At 37.0% G+C, this 15609-nt stretch overlaps 1 protein-coding gene across 4 annotated transcripts in view; it reads right to left on the bottom strand.

The window, feature by feature from the left end:
- The window catches only part of Rgk3 (Rad, Gem/Kir family member 3), a 413265-nt gene that overhangs the window by 240089 nt on the left and 157567 nt on the right, over window positions 1–15609 (bottom strand). For all 4 annotated transcript variants that reach the window (XR_010951308.1, XM_067775892.1, XM_067775895.1 and 1 more), the window contains exon 4: window positions 3485–3595. Coding sequence is in view for 3 of the 4 variants with exons in the window: in XM_067775892.1 (XP_067631993.1) it covers window positions 3485–3595 (111 nt within the window). In the remaining variant the exon portion in view is untranslated. The remainder of the gene's footprint in view (window positions 1–3484; window positions 3596–15609) is intronic.

Raw genomic sequence — 15609 nt, 5'->3', positions numbered from 1 at the left:
AAAAAAAAAAGAGCAATGAAATGAGCAAATTGAAAAAGCGACAATCGATGAAAGAGATACTTGTATTAGACCCTGACTCAGTAATGACATATGTGCATACATACATATATACAAACATTCAAACTTTCATACGTATTGTAAGGCAAAACGACGAAGGTTAAGATATTCCGGTTGTCTAACTGCTATTCAAACTCTTGTGACGTGTTGTGTGGCGTCATTGTCGACATTGCAAATAAGTTTGTCCATATGTTTTGATATCCTTTTTGCGTTTTTATTTTATTTTTACTTTTCTTTGCCATATTGTGTTTCAGTTTGTTTTGTTAGCATTGTTTTGATTTTGTTGTCAGCCTACTGACAGTCGTAATCGATGTGGCATTAAGTGCGGATATGTTGGTGTAAGAAAAGTTGGAGAACACTTGAATACATTACATTGTCAAGTATGTCATTAAGCTTACTTTTTAAGTATTCGGCAAGCACACGCAATATTTTACTGAAGTATTAATGGCGTTGAGTACTACCCTGATGCTTATGGACTCTGCTAAATACCCCGGAGTAGTTTTGGATAGAAAACTATCCTGGAGAGAAAACGCTCAGGAGCGTATGAAGAAAAAACAGTGGCACTGTATAGCTCTAGGTGAGCTGTTGCTCGAAGGTTGATACTATCAAAGTATATTACCCTGTGGCTTTGTCGGACTATAGCACTCCGACTGTCTTTTTCGATATGGATTACGATGTTTTCATCCTGGATAAGAATTATTGGTTGAAGGAGCCGCTGGACCTGGGCGATGTACTTCAGATATCTACTGACGCAACCAAACTAGATAATCAGGTGGGTAGCGGTATATTTTCACCTCAACTGGGTTGAAATATATCCTTTAGCCTGCCCGATCATTGCAGCGTCTTTCAGGCGGAGGTCACTGCAATTAACAAGGCCGTCGGCCACCTCAGAAAAGCTGTTCGTAACTTTAACAAAATTTGTATTTATTCTCACAGCCAGGCTTTGCTAAAGGCACTTAAATCGGTGACGTGTAGGTCCAGGACAGTAGAGAAGTGCCGGAAATCTCTTAAGGAGCACATTTTCCATAGCCTGGTGGTTGTGCCAGAATACTCGGATTTACCGGGCAGTGAGATCGCTGATGAGCTTACAAGAGGTTGCACATCCGTTTCGCGGAGGGAATTGAGCATGTCGATCATTCATTGTAAGTCCTCAGAAAAGTGGGTAAGATGAAGGAATCTTGAATACTGCTATCACATCAAGCTCGTGTGACCTGAATGGGATGCACAACGCATGATAAGTCTGCTTCTTTTGCCAGGGGAGACATGTCACTGTTGGTCAGACTTATTACTGGTCACATAGCAAACGAGAGGCATATAATACGGCTGGGTGCTCCCTGGAATGATTAATGTAGAAGTTGTAGAGATGAGGTGGAGTAAAAACAATTAAGCACATCCTGTGCGATTGTCCTTCGCTTTGGCATAAGAGGAAGAAATTCCTGGAATTCCCCTTCTTTGATGATCTTTGTGATCTGGCTAATTTAGAACCGAAGAAATTCCTGAGTTTGAGAAGGGGAGAAATCTACGTGTTATCAGAACCGGACCTTTATGAGCCTTTGCGCACTGATGATCGCACCAGTGACTACTAACCTGAAGTCGAAGCCGAAGTCGAAACCAAACCGGATTTAAACAAGAAATCGTAACTTAATCTGTGAGGGTGCACAATCCGTATAAAATTAAAACTGATGCCAGAATCGGGACCGGAGCCGAAAGAAATCATAAACTGATGACAAAATCGAAAACCGGACTCAAATCGGAAGAAACACCTGAATAGAAAGCGGAAATGAACTCGAAGCAAAAAGAAACTGTGGTGGCAACCGAAACTGGAAGTGGAGCCGAAACCGAAAGTCGATCCCAATCCGATAATGAACTAGTACCGTAACCATTTGAATACAAAGCCTTAATCGAAACGAAGCAAAAACCGAGTCCTATACCGAGTTACAAACCGAATGCGCAACCGTTACCCGAGCTTAAATCTATAAGCCAAAATCGAGATCACCACCGAACTTCCGACTAAAATTTGTATTGTAAACTCTGCCAAAATTAAAATCTAAACTGGTACCGATTAACCGAAATCAAACTACAAATAGGAATTGATTAGTCAGTAGGAAAGAGATAGTCAAATTAGAAATTAAACTCAGATTGAAAAGTAAAAAAAATATCAATATGAAGCTGAAATTGGAAACAAAATCGTCAGTCGAAAGTGATGAGCCGAAAATTATAGTTTGAGCAAGAACCGTAAAATATTGGAAGCAAATTTGACTGCAATCATAAAGTACAACAATTAGTGAATTCATATTAGATTTTAAGGGTATGTGATTGTAAAAATTAGAACTCACAATCAATTTTGGGAGTGTGATTGAATTGACGTTTTGTTTACAATATTTGATTGTATAATCATTGATTATATAAAAATTACAAATAAGAATACACATGCGTTTGCAGTCAATTTTCTGGTAAATTCACTGATTGCAATCAGGTATAACTACAAATATTGATATTGTGAGGAACTTAGATAAAGGAAAGAGATGTAGAAAATGAGAGGGAAATTGAGGGGGAGAAATTAAGTGGAAGAGAGAAGAGAGAAAAATCGGTAAGGGAAAGGAGGAAGATAGAGAGAAGAAACAGGGATCATGGATTTAGAAGAGGAGGGGGAGCCAAGGATATAGACCATTTTTCCAGCAGCGGGAATGGGACTAGGAGTGGGAGTGGGAGTGGCAATGGGAGTTTTAGTAGGAATAGGAGTGGGAATATGAGAGGGAGTGAGAGTGGGGGAGTGTGAGTGGGATTCGGAAGAAGATACATGAAATAAGGAGTGAACAAGAGAAGCAAGAAAAATGGAAAGTGTATCGAGGCTCTTTTTTGAAATGCTCGCAGTACAAAGTTTGCCAAGTATTCTAGTTTATATGTTTTTTCCTATTGACTATAAATCTTTAGTTGATATAGAACACAACATTTTTAAGAGCATTCTCATTATCATTCAACTACTTTTCCAATTCCGTACAATTGCAATCGATACGCGCTCATGTCTACTACAAATAAGCTAATGGCCTCTGGTCAACAATAAGATTACGCTAAATGGCTGCTAAAAGCTTTTGTCATAATATTTCAAAAATATTATCATACATAAATTAGCTTAGCTTCCAGCCATTGCCCTTTTATGCGTTTTGGCGCTACAAGTGCTAGCGCGTGCCTTTACTTAACGTTTGCTATTAATGTGTGACTTTAGTTACTATCAAAGTAGTAGCAAATAACTCTCGTAAAAAACACTTTTGTGCTAAGTCAGTTCGAGTATTCATTGTTGCATCGCAAACTTTGGTTCTCGTCTTTCTTTTATTTAGAGACTCTTGCTACGCATGACTACACATGAGTAAAATTTGAAAAAGTTTGTTTTAATAGTTTTACTTTTTATTTTTTAACGCTTACTCACCTCCTTTGGAAGCGCTGAATGTACGCAAACGATCCAAATCTCCATCATCCTCACTGACACGTAAATGATGCATTGCGGGTACATCGAGAAACGCATTTGATTTTCGCTGTGCTGTAATTATAAAATTGATAAACAAGAAGATAGTCCCGTTAACAATATTCACAAGTTATATATTATCCATTGTTTAATTAGAAAAAATTTTTAGGATATTTTAAAAATGGTTCCTGAGATAGCTCAAAAATGTTGCTCATACGCCATGGCAGTCTAATATAAATGTGTTGGTATATCGTCGGCCTAGGCTGTAAGCTTGCTAAGTGATATACAAAAATTGTACACGGCAGGCACATCTCAACATCAAACTCGCTTACAATTTTAGTTGCCACCAAATCATACTTTGATTTTGTCTGGGTGATAAAGCGTGTCTTGCTCAACTAAGCCATTCCAAAAATTTGACATAAATCATAATCTATTCAAACAAGAAAGAAAGTCTAAGTTCGGATAAAACCGAATATTACATACCCAGCTGTGCGCTTGAAACACTGTTGTTGTTGTTTGCCTTGAATGGTCGATAGTGTTATAAGGCTGCACAATAATACATATATGGTTCTATTCTGAAGCAGAAAGGATACACAGGCTGCCACTAATGAGCTTGAGCGGGTAAAAGTTCAGTTTTACTTCAGATAGGGTCATTTACCTATGTACATAAACTATTTAGTTGAAACTAAAGATACAACAGAACAATCTTATATATTATTTCTAATTGCTGTTTTTATATACAGGTCCCTTTTTCGCTCTTATTTGGAATCCAAATCTATAAATAAAATTTTGGTTGTAAAGATGGTGATTCGTGCTATTAGCGAGCTTTGGGCATTATTAGTCGTAGTGCTTTTGTTTACCTATATTTTATTAAAATAAATAATTTTGTTAAAAAAAAAAACAATTTTGAGCACACAAAGGAATCTATTTGTACAATGGAACTATATTGATTAGAACTAACACTGCATTACCGACAGTTGCTAACTTTCGCCAGATGGCAGCGGAAGCGCATGTAAGTTTATAGATGTTTGATTGATAGTACAGCTGATTTCTGTTGATATTTAATATGAGACTCTTATATTTGTTGCGCAAGATGCGCACGGGTCCGGCTCGTAAACATAAAAACAAAAGTTCCATTGTACTGGAAAGCGTCATTTTCCGTTGAGGGTAGTTTTTTTTTACCTAGCTATGCAAAAAAAAAAAAAAAACCTAGTCATGGTGCTGTGTGCTACGCAGTAACAAGTAGTAAATTATTTAGGCTTTTATTAACTTTGGAATTGGAAAGCCCTTAAAAAGATTGTCCTATTATAAAAAAGTACGAGTGGCTTTCAGGCGATTTCGCTCATTCTCAGAGCAAACGCTTGTAGCTATGAAAAAATGTTTATGCCGAATTTTGTTCGGATCGGGAGATTTTTGTTCGACTTATGGCATTAAAAGTATTTTAGAAAGAGTAACAAAAAAGAGGAGGGTCACGCTCATTTTCAATTTTTTGTTTTTGTTTTGTTCTTAGCTCAACCATAGCACTACTGAGGAAGAATATTATTAGTCAAATGTAGTTAAATACCATAGAGTTTTTGCAAACTTTGTTAAGGTTAGACCTTGAGGAAAAGTGGGCGTGATCTTTAACCGCATATGGTTGTCTTCACTCAGTCTATATAATTTGGTAAGGATAGTGTCACTGCCAAATTTCAATGTTATATCTTTAACGGCTTTTGATTTACGGCTTGTTAAATTTCTAAATTTTCTTCTTCTAAATGTCACCACCCACCACCCACCACCACCCAAACGTCCGTATTCCAAAATTTTTTGGAATCTATGTTTTCCGTCACAAAAACAAGCTACCTGCCAAATTTTATTAGCTTAGAGGTATTCGTTTTTTATATTTCGATATATTTCAAAAAATAGTTTTTTGTCCAATTGGGCTCATATTTGGAACACATATCATACGGAAATATAAATCGCTTTGTGAAAAAAAATTCCCGCTAGGTGCCGAAAGGAGCGAGATATTCAAATAACTCGTATTTGTGGTTTGATTTGGTTTGTATTTAGAACACATATTACGTACAGAAAAAAAATCACTTTATGAAAAAAAATTCCGCTAGGTGGCTCAAGAATCGGTATATTAAAAAAATCGTCGGGCCTGTTCTGGATTTCGATTCCGACCAATTTATTCGGAATCGAAATGGATTGGTGTTCTGAATATCGATTCCGGCCAGACTTGGTCGATTTGAAAAGTTTTGCCGCTTAGCAGTCGTAATCGAAAGTAATTAGCCTATTAAACACAGATAATTACATTATTTTTCCCACAATTAAGTTTCATTAAATTATTCATTTTTGCTTGACTATTTGAAAATTCCTATCAAACATTTTCCAAGCTAAAAAAAGCGATTCTGGACGAAAGGAAACCGACGTGTTCTCAATTTCGATCGATCGATTTTTGCGATTTTTATGCAGAATTGCACGTCTTCTTGCCTCTGCATTTCCGAAAACCATTGGTGCTGGCATTTTGTTAAAATTTTTGCACAATTTTAATTTAACTAAAACCAAAATAAATGAAAACTGCTGTTTCGCTTGATTATCGACTCGAAATGAAAACGATTCGAAATCGACTTCGAATCGATTTGTTTCAATCGGAATTGAGAACACCAAAAAGAAATCGACTCGGAATCAGCCTCGTTTTACTTTTCAAAAAGAGTCGGAATTCAGAATAGGGCTGCGTATTTGTGATCCGATTTGGCTCATACTTGGAACAACTATTACATACAGAAATATAAATCGCTTTATGAAAAAAATTCCCACTAGGTGGCACAAGGATTGAGTTATTCAAAAAAATCGTATTTGTGTTCCGATTTGGCTCATAGTTGGAACAAATATTATATACAGCCAGTAGAAGTGACATCAAAATACTTTGGAGTTCGGGGAGGGATACGTGGCGGTGAGTCTAGTAAAGTCTTTGGAAGGATTATGTATTGAGGTCTTAGATTGTAACAGATTGTCAGGAAAGATTTCTTATAATAAGGAGTCAATAAAAGAACTAAATAAAATGAAAAATAATAGGCAATTAGGTAAAGACTAGGTAGGTTGAACTGGCCGGTCCATGAGGACCTCACATAGATTGATTGAGTCCGTAGTGTTACCAGAAGTTTGTTTTAACGACCAAATTGAAAAACCCTATCAAAAACCAGGACTTATGTTATAAAATAACTCCGTCCTCTTGGCAAATACTAGAAGCTTCCTAGGACTTAAGCCACTTGCTGCTTCTAGATCTGACAGCTGTATCACTCCTAATAGCTGGAGTCTTAGCCTGGCAAGTGCAGGGCACGAGCACAGAACGTGCTCGATCGTTTCCTCCTCCAACCCGCACTTCCTACATCTGCTATCACTGACCAAGCCTAGTTTAAAGGCATGTGACGCCAGCAGGCAGTGTCCAGTCAGAATACCCGTCATGAGTCTACAGTCCTCTCTTTTTAATGATAGAAGCAACTGTGTTAGTCTAAGGTTGTAAGACCTACATATAATCTTCGACACTTTACAGACCCGCGCTTGAACCATGCCTTTCCCGCTTGGCCGATCATGTGCACCTCTCGACTTCTCTTAATCTCGCCTAATCTAATCGGGATATCTACGAAGTAAGCTTCAAGGGATGCGCCCTTTTTAGCTAGTTCGTCCGCTTCTGCATTCCCATCTATTCCCATATGCCCTGGAACCCAATACAGATGTATGCTTTTCCCTGTCCCGATTCTCTCCAGAGACTGCTTACACTCTAACATGCCTTTAGGTGCTGTGCTATGCGAGATTATTGCCTTAATTGCTGATTGACTGTCAATATAAAAGTTAACACGGTTGCAGCTTAAGCTATTCTCTTCCAGGGTTTCTACTGCTTTGGTTACGGCTAATATTTCCGCTTGGAAAACGTTACAGTAATCCGGCAGCCTGCAGGATCTGCTTATTTCCGGATCAGCGCAGTATACCGCAGACCCTACTCCTCCCACTACTTCGGAACCATCGGTGTACACATGTATCGCCTCGTCCGTCATTTGCGTTAGTAAAGACTAAAAACCTTGAAAAAAAAAATAATAAAAAAAATTTAGTTAAACGATTTTATTGAAAACAATAATTACATGCAGTAATAATAATACTAAAAGCTGGAAATTAATTAGGTAGGTCCAAGGTACTAGTCATCACACTCCTAATCAATCGAGGGCGTTGATCAGACAATTAAATAAAAGCGTTGGACGCGTCATTATTTCTATTGATAGTCATATGTAAGACCAACTGAACCTTAATAAGGTTATGCTACGCTTCACATTTTTAGAAATTTCATGCGCCCAACGCTTTTATATAATTGTCTGATCAACGCCCTAGATTGGTGAGTAGTGTGATGACAAGTACCTGGGAACTACCTAATTATTTTTTAGCTTTTAGTATTATTATTACTTACTGTAAGTATTGTTTTCAATAAAACCGATTAACTTAAATTTATTTTTTTTATTATTTTATTTAAACTCATGTTTACCTTTTAAATTGAATAAAATCTAGAATCGCGTTGATATTTATTGTAACCACATTGTCTCAATACAATTTAATAAAATACTTTGTTTCAAAGGTAAAACTATTATAAATTATTCCCCTTCTAATTACCACCATTAATTTCTCTCGGGCGTACACACGAATTGTACAAAAGCCACTTTGCTCATGCTATTAATTTGCAATAATCATAAATAAAAACATTAAAGTTAAAAACCAAAACATAAACATAAAAAGCATTCATCTTTTATTCAAAAATTAAAATAAAAAGTAAATAAAAAAGAAAAGCTTTATCAAAATTGTGCATCGATATTCGTGATTACGCGTTAACACGACAAGTAATGTTACTCATACGACACGTGCGCCAGTTCTTAAATAAGCTTTTAAATCAGTTTTGTACATCTACACTAGGGTGTCCCAAGACATAAGGGAATTTTTTTACAAGCGAAATTAAATACGCATCCCCTCCATATTTTTTTCTATTTGTTCTCAAAAGCTCTTATAATAAATAGTTTTGTATTCGGATATGGATAACCCGTGCCGACTTGACTCGAAACGTAAGATATAAAAATTTGGGGTCTGTTAGTATGCGAATATAGTATAACCAAATGTAAACAAACAAAAATATGTCCAACTAACAATTTTTTATATTAAAATTTTTTTTTATATATTATTTGTAAATTTTCTTTTCAAAGTTTGCTTTTTACAGTCGGGGTAAATCTTGTGATGCTACTGTACACAACGTAATAAAAACTGTTCCTCCTGAACCGTGATCAAACCATGAAAATCTTGCATCAGCTTAACCGCTCTTTCTGCTGAACGTTAACCGCTCTAAGCATTGAAACTTTCTTTTTGGCATCTTGAAATGAGGGATTATTTGGCCACTTAGTAGGAGATTCGTGGAGAAAACTCGCATCAATCTTAAAACGTTCGAAATAGGACATGGTTTTGACCGATATAAAGTCTGATATGTGTTTTTCTGGAACAAAAAAGAAAAGTTAGTGAACAAATTGTAATATCTACTGAAAATGAAAGAATATACTTTCATATTTACTTACCAAACTCACAGTATAAAGGACCACAAAGTTCTTCTTGCGATGGAATGTAACGTTTGCCATGAGAGGATACACTTTCTTTGTTTAAATTTGCAGCCATTTTTGCTTTGGTTTTTAGGTCCACAGAATCGTCAAACAATGCCAAGATAGATATTTTATCAGTCAAATACCATAAATGCAGGCTGAACTTCTGGAGAGCTGCTTTCGAGATGCTTTTATTAATGTTCTCGTAAGCCTTTATTGACTTTAAAAAGCATAAATCTTGGTAAGGTGCTTTTACTGCCAAAACGCATTGAATACAAGACTTGACGTAGGACGTCACGATAAACAGTGACACGCTTAGCAGTGCTGATTTATCCTTGCTCGTAATTTTCAATTGGTCACTAAGTTATACCATTTTAAGGGAATAAATTGCTCTTGCCATCCATCGTGCATGGTATATTGCACTTGGATGTTGAACTTTTAATTTTCGTTCTGGTGCTCTTTTCTATAGCACTGTATTTTATCAAGGTCGACACTTTTCCAGTTATTTCGCAACTTTTTGAAGAACGGACTATCGGGACATGTGGTCACGTGACTGAATTTCGCCTCGAATACACTTTTTAAGACCAATTCATAAACATGATGAAGGCAAGCAAAAACTAACACCTCTTTATTAAGTTTTTGCTCAAGAAGCACACAGGCACCATTGATACGACCTGTATTTGAAGCTGTGGTATCACAGCAAAGAACTTGCGTTTTGTCTTCGTGGTGTCAGTCCACAATCGCGTGTGCCTATTCACTTCCCGAAGAGTTTTCTAACCTCGGAAATGCAATGAGCTGCTCCTTATTTCCATAAGAAATTACTATAGGAAGACGTTCTTCTTTCGAATTTCGGGCATTAAAGAAGGCTACAGTTTTCCGTCCGAGGGAACTGTTACAACATCTGGTACGTCGTTCTGAAAATCGACTTTTATAGCTTCAGCACGTTCTATTCTCTTTTCAACACGAATCCTTTGAATTGAGGACTTACTAACTGAAAATTCATCGGTGTTATGTCCAAGCGCCTCAATAACAGCTTCCAGAATAAACACAGAATTTCTCATACTTAACTGACACCAATCAAGTGCTGCTACTAGCTTTGGAGTAACGAAATTCGTTCGATGCACTTTACTTGTTCCCGGTTGTGTGTCTTCGTTCAGTGTAGGCAAATCTGTCTCCACATCGATATCTGAAGTTGAATCGGAAAACGTATCACTTTGAATTGGTTCAGATGTTAGTGTTAAAGCATTTTTCACTCTGATATATTTCGAATACCTTTTTTCTCGTCAACAGCTCTAAGACGCGCACTTTCTTCTTTATCAGAGAGGTTTTTGTCCACTCCAGCTAGGAGGCCAGGTCGACCTTTTTCTCTTTGGCGTTCCAAAAATGCTCTGTCTTCACTTATTTTAATTAGCCGAAGCGCGTCAGCGTGGGCAATATCAAAAAGATTATCTAAACTATTACGAACTCTTGCCGGCGCTGTTCAAACTTGATATAAATTCACAAGTTTTTTACACCATTCGGCAAAGATTTTGTAGGTATTCGCGCCAATTTCCCAAAATATGATGTGCACTCTCGTTAACAGTTAAGTTCACTTCACGAATATTATAAAATAAAACCGACAGAACTTTTCCATTTGAAGGAAGTTTTGAACCCGTTATTTAATGCATTACATCTATTAAATATACATTTTTTTAGAGCTGCGCAATACCACTGACATGTTGACTAATTGATAACGACATTCTAACTGAAAAAATAGCAAGAATTTCAAAGTACACTAGCATGTCAGCTTGCGTTCGCTTTAGATTGTAAATACCGCTATGTTTCGCTTGAAGTCGGCACGGCTTGCCGTTGCTTTTTGTGGATGAAATTGAATGTAGAGCTCTATTGCAATTATACAAAAAACTTAAGAGGGTTTGCATTCCGAAAAATATACATTGATATTTTTTGGGACACCCTAATATACACATATTTATACTAAAAAGCCATAACCCAAACTCATATTCGGTAGAATTTACCAGACGTCATACAGTATTGGCGCCAAAAATAGAAGTACGAGACATATATGTATGTATGTATGCAAGTCAACAATGGCATGCACACACTTATTTATGAATTTAGTCGGTAGTTAGTTCACATATTACACAGTGTTATTAAATGCATGTGTTTATGGACTAATGTTATGATTGTAATAAACGTCGAGTATAATTAAATGCTCGCATCACACTAACCTTAGCAGATATTGACATATTTTGCCCTTCATATTGTACGTACGTGTACCTAACGGGGCGTTGGTTATTGCTCGGTAGCCACAGTATTTTATGGATTCGGAAGCCACTGGAAACTGCCAAAATGTCTTGCTTTTGAATGTGATAAGAAATTGTTATAATTATAGCCAAAGTTGAACTGGACGCTCCATAAAGGCATCACATAGACTGCTTGAGTCTATGACGTAAAGGGGTATAGAACCAAAGACTCACATCCTTCATAGCAAAAAATATTAAACACTCTACAAAAAGTTGGAGCAGAAAATGGGCCATAAAATGTGTCAAACTTGAAGTTGCTCCTTGTTTTAATTAATATGTAGGTATTATTTATGTATGCGCCACTGGCTGTGTGGATTTTGTGTCAATTTATGTTCACCAATTATCATAATAATTTGACACTTTCTCGTCGTGTTAATGTTTCCATACTATTTACTTTCTATCCATATTAATATACTATTTTGTCGTTGTAGTATGTAAGCGAGACTTGCTACAGATCATAGGCTAACGTGTGTGCCCGCTTGACGCCCAAACTTGAAAGCATTTTATTTAATTTATATTCAGTTCGTTTGACGTTTTCGTTGGAGAATCTGGCAATTCGTTTTTGAGTAGCTTTCCGGATAGCTAGAGTCTTGCCATTTGGAATAGACATCAGGGATCGTGAAAATTTTAAAAAACGTCCGAACTTGGAAATGTTTCCTTCGAGTTCGAAGCAACTTCCCGATAACCCAGGTGTCCGAAACTTTGAACGAAGCATGGAGCTTTATTACTTACTTACTTAGTTGGCGCTTAACCGCTTAAACGGTTATGGCCGTCCAACAAGGCGTGCCAGTCGCTCCTTCCCTCTGCCAACCGGCGCCAATTGGTTACACCAAGGGAGCTTAAATCGTTTTCCACCTGGTCCTTCCAACGGAGTGTGGGCCGCCCTCTACCTCTGCTTCCATAGGCGGGTTCCGATAGAAAAACTTTCTTGGCCGGAGCGTCATCTTTCATCCGCATAACATGGCCTAGCCAGCGCAGCCGCTGCGTTATGATTCGCTGGACTATGTCTGCGTATAGCTCGTACATCTCCGGCTTTATTAGGATGTAATATATAGGATAGAAGCATTTTCTAGATAAGACAGGAATCGAGAAATTTTGAGTTATTAAAAAGTGTATTTAGAATTCTGGAACCTTGGGTTCGATGTTTACGAAACCTTCTAAGGAACATCCCGATAACTCAGAGATCTGAATATTTAGGATAAAAAAGTTTTCTATATGGGGCGGGGAGTCCATTTACAAACTGTGCGATCTTGCGACGTAAAGATTCTAAAAATCGACCTAACTTGGAAATTTTGCTTTGGAATTTCAAGGAAATTCCCGATAAGCGCGAAACCTGAAACTTTGGTCGAAACTTTGGGCACTTTTAGGTTGTAAAATTTTTTTGATAAAAGAGTTTTTTAGATGGGACAGTGATTGAAATATTCAGTGATATTTATGAAGTCCATTTACAAAATGTGGAATCTTGCGTTTGCTATTTGGTTAACTTCCCGTAGAACTAGATTCTTGAAACTAAGAACATACTCCAAAACCCCATGACAGTGCAATATCAGGTAAACAGGTTTTCGCTAGGTGGTCCAGTGAGCGTGAAAATTAAAAAAAACGTCTTAACATGGAAATTTTGCCTTCGAGTTTTAGGGAACTTACCGATAACTCAGACACCTGAAACTTTGGAAGAAGATATTTAGAGGTATTGAAAACTATATTTAGAATTGTGGAATCTTGCGATAAATTTTTAGGTAACTACTCATTGAGTAATGTAAAGAAAGGAGAAAAAAGATACACAATTTTTAAGTTTTATTTGATAAATTGTTTGTGACAAATTAATTTGGAACGAGTAGGCTGGTCTTAATTTCAAGACATTTTAAAAATATATTTTGTTTATAATGCAGTGTTTTATTTTGAAGATATACAACAGTAAAAAAAAAATGGTAGTGCAAATTTTATCAAAATTCGTCAGTTAATTCTCCTTTTTCGTTTTCGATATTTTAAAGCAAAAATTTCTATGAACTGTGTTGCTTACACTATGCAAATGAATCTCAAAGACGTTTTCGAAAAAATTCGGAAATTTGAGAAAATTTTTACGAAAAATTCGAGCTTTTTTGTAGTCCAATAAAGTTAGAGATCTCTAAGAATCCTCTTCCCCAGGGAATCGGCTTAATGTACCGGTGCGACTCGAGGTTTTTCCCGAACAAGTACTGTCATTTCAGTGTAACACCATTTAGTTTGTTGCGTCCCTCTCACAACTTGTCATCGTCCCAGCATATCCTTGCAACGGGACTGCCCCATATTTTCCTGCTCCAAGCAGGTATCAAACCCGATCCGGGGCCAGTACCTGATGCCAGTTCAGAGACATATATTTTGTGCTGTGTGTGCCGGCAATGAATCTTTTTAGGACAGTCACGCACATACCAGTGTGTCACGTGTAGGGGATAGTTGCATCACACGGGGTGTGCTGGACTATATCCAACTTCCACCTTACTATTCATGCCCAAGGGCATCCCGTTGTTCATCTTGCTTATTTATATAATAGATTCGCTCTTATTGTGAGCAAAAAAATGCTATATAGGTTATTGCCTTATATAATCTGGCATTTTCCTGAATTTTACTTCCACAGGAAAGAATCACTTTGAAATTTCCCAAGTTCAACGCCAAATGTGTTTCACGCTTACATAATAACACTTTCATACAATTGCATTACATATAATTAACTTTCACGTATGTAAGCAGTTAAACACATGTCATTACCAGAGGCTTAATACAACGTGAACTGCAAACAAAAACAAGTAAGGAAGGCTAAGTTCCGGTGTAACCGAACATTACATACTCAGCTGAGAGCTTTGGAGACAAAATAAGGCAAAATCACCATTTAGCAAAATGAACCGAGGGTAACCCTGGAATGTATTTGTATGACATGGGTCTCATTCGGGATATCGCCATAAAGGTGGACCAGGGGTGACTCTAGAATTTCTTTGTACGATATGGGTATCAAATGAAAGGTGTTAATGAGAATTTTTAAGGGAGTGGGCCTTAGTTCTATAGGTGGACGGCTTTTCGAGATATCGACATAAAGGTGGACCTGGGGTGACTCTAGAATGTGTTTGAACGGCACGGGTATCAAACGAAAGGTATTAATGAGTATTTTAAATGGGAGTGGGCCTTGGTTCTAAAGGTGGACGCCCTTTCGAGATATCGCCATAAAGGTGGACCAGGGGTGACTCTAGAATGTGTTTGTACGATATGGGTATCAAATTAAAGGTATTAATGAGGGTTTTAAAAGGGAGTGGCCCTTAGTTATATATGTGAAGATGTTTTCGAGATATCGACCAAAATGTGGACCAGGGTGATCCAGAACATCATCTCTCGCGTACCGCTAATTGTTTTATATATGTAATACAACGAAAAGTATTCCTGCCAAGACTCCAAGGGCTTTTGATTTCGCCCTGCAAAACTTTTTCATTTTATTCTACTTAATATGGAAAGTGTCATTCCCATTTTACAAAGTTTTTTATAAAGTTATATTTTGCGTCAATAAACCAATCCAATTACAATATTTCATCCCTTTTTTCATATTTGGTATAGAACTATGGCATTTTTTTTTTTAATTTTTCGTAATTTTCGATATCGAAAAATTGGGCGCTGTCATAGCCGGATTTCGGCCATTTTTTATACCAAGATAAAGTGAGTTCAGATAAGTACGTGAACTAAGTTTAGTAAAGATATATCGATCTTTGCTCAAGTTGTCGTGTTAAATTAAATGAAAAAGGGCGGAGCCACGCCCATTTTGAAATTTTCTTTTATTCCATATCATTACTGGAGCTGAATGTTGACATAATTTACTTATATACTGTAAAGATATTAAATTTTTTGTTATAATTTGCCTTAAACATTTTTTTTAAAAAGTGGGCGTATTCGTCATCCGATTTTGCTAATTTTTATCTAGCACACACACAGGACTAGGAGTAACGCTCTTGCCAAATTTCATTATGATATCTTCAATGACTGTCAAATTACGGCTTGCAAAACTTTCAAATTACCTTCTTTCAAAAGTGGGCGGTGCCACGCCCATTGTCCTAAATTTTACTAATTTTTTATTTTACGTCATACGGTCAACCCATCTACCACCTACCTTTAATCGCTTTATCCGCCTTTGGTAATGAATTATCGCACTTTTTCTGTTTTT

The sequence above is a fragment of the Eurosta solidaginis genome, chromosome 3, assembly GCF_040869045.1.
Source record: "Eurosta solidaginis isolate ZX-2024a chromosome 3, ASM4086904v1, whole genome shotgun sequence".
In the NCBI taxonomy this organism is placed as follows: domain Eukaryota; kingdom Metazoa; phylum Arthropoda; class Insecta; order Diptera; family Tephritidae; genus Eurosta; species Eurosta solidaginis.
Note: the sequence above shows the minus strand (reverse complement) of the source record. Positions and strands in the feature narration are given on the sequence as shown.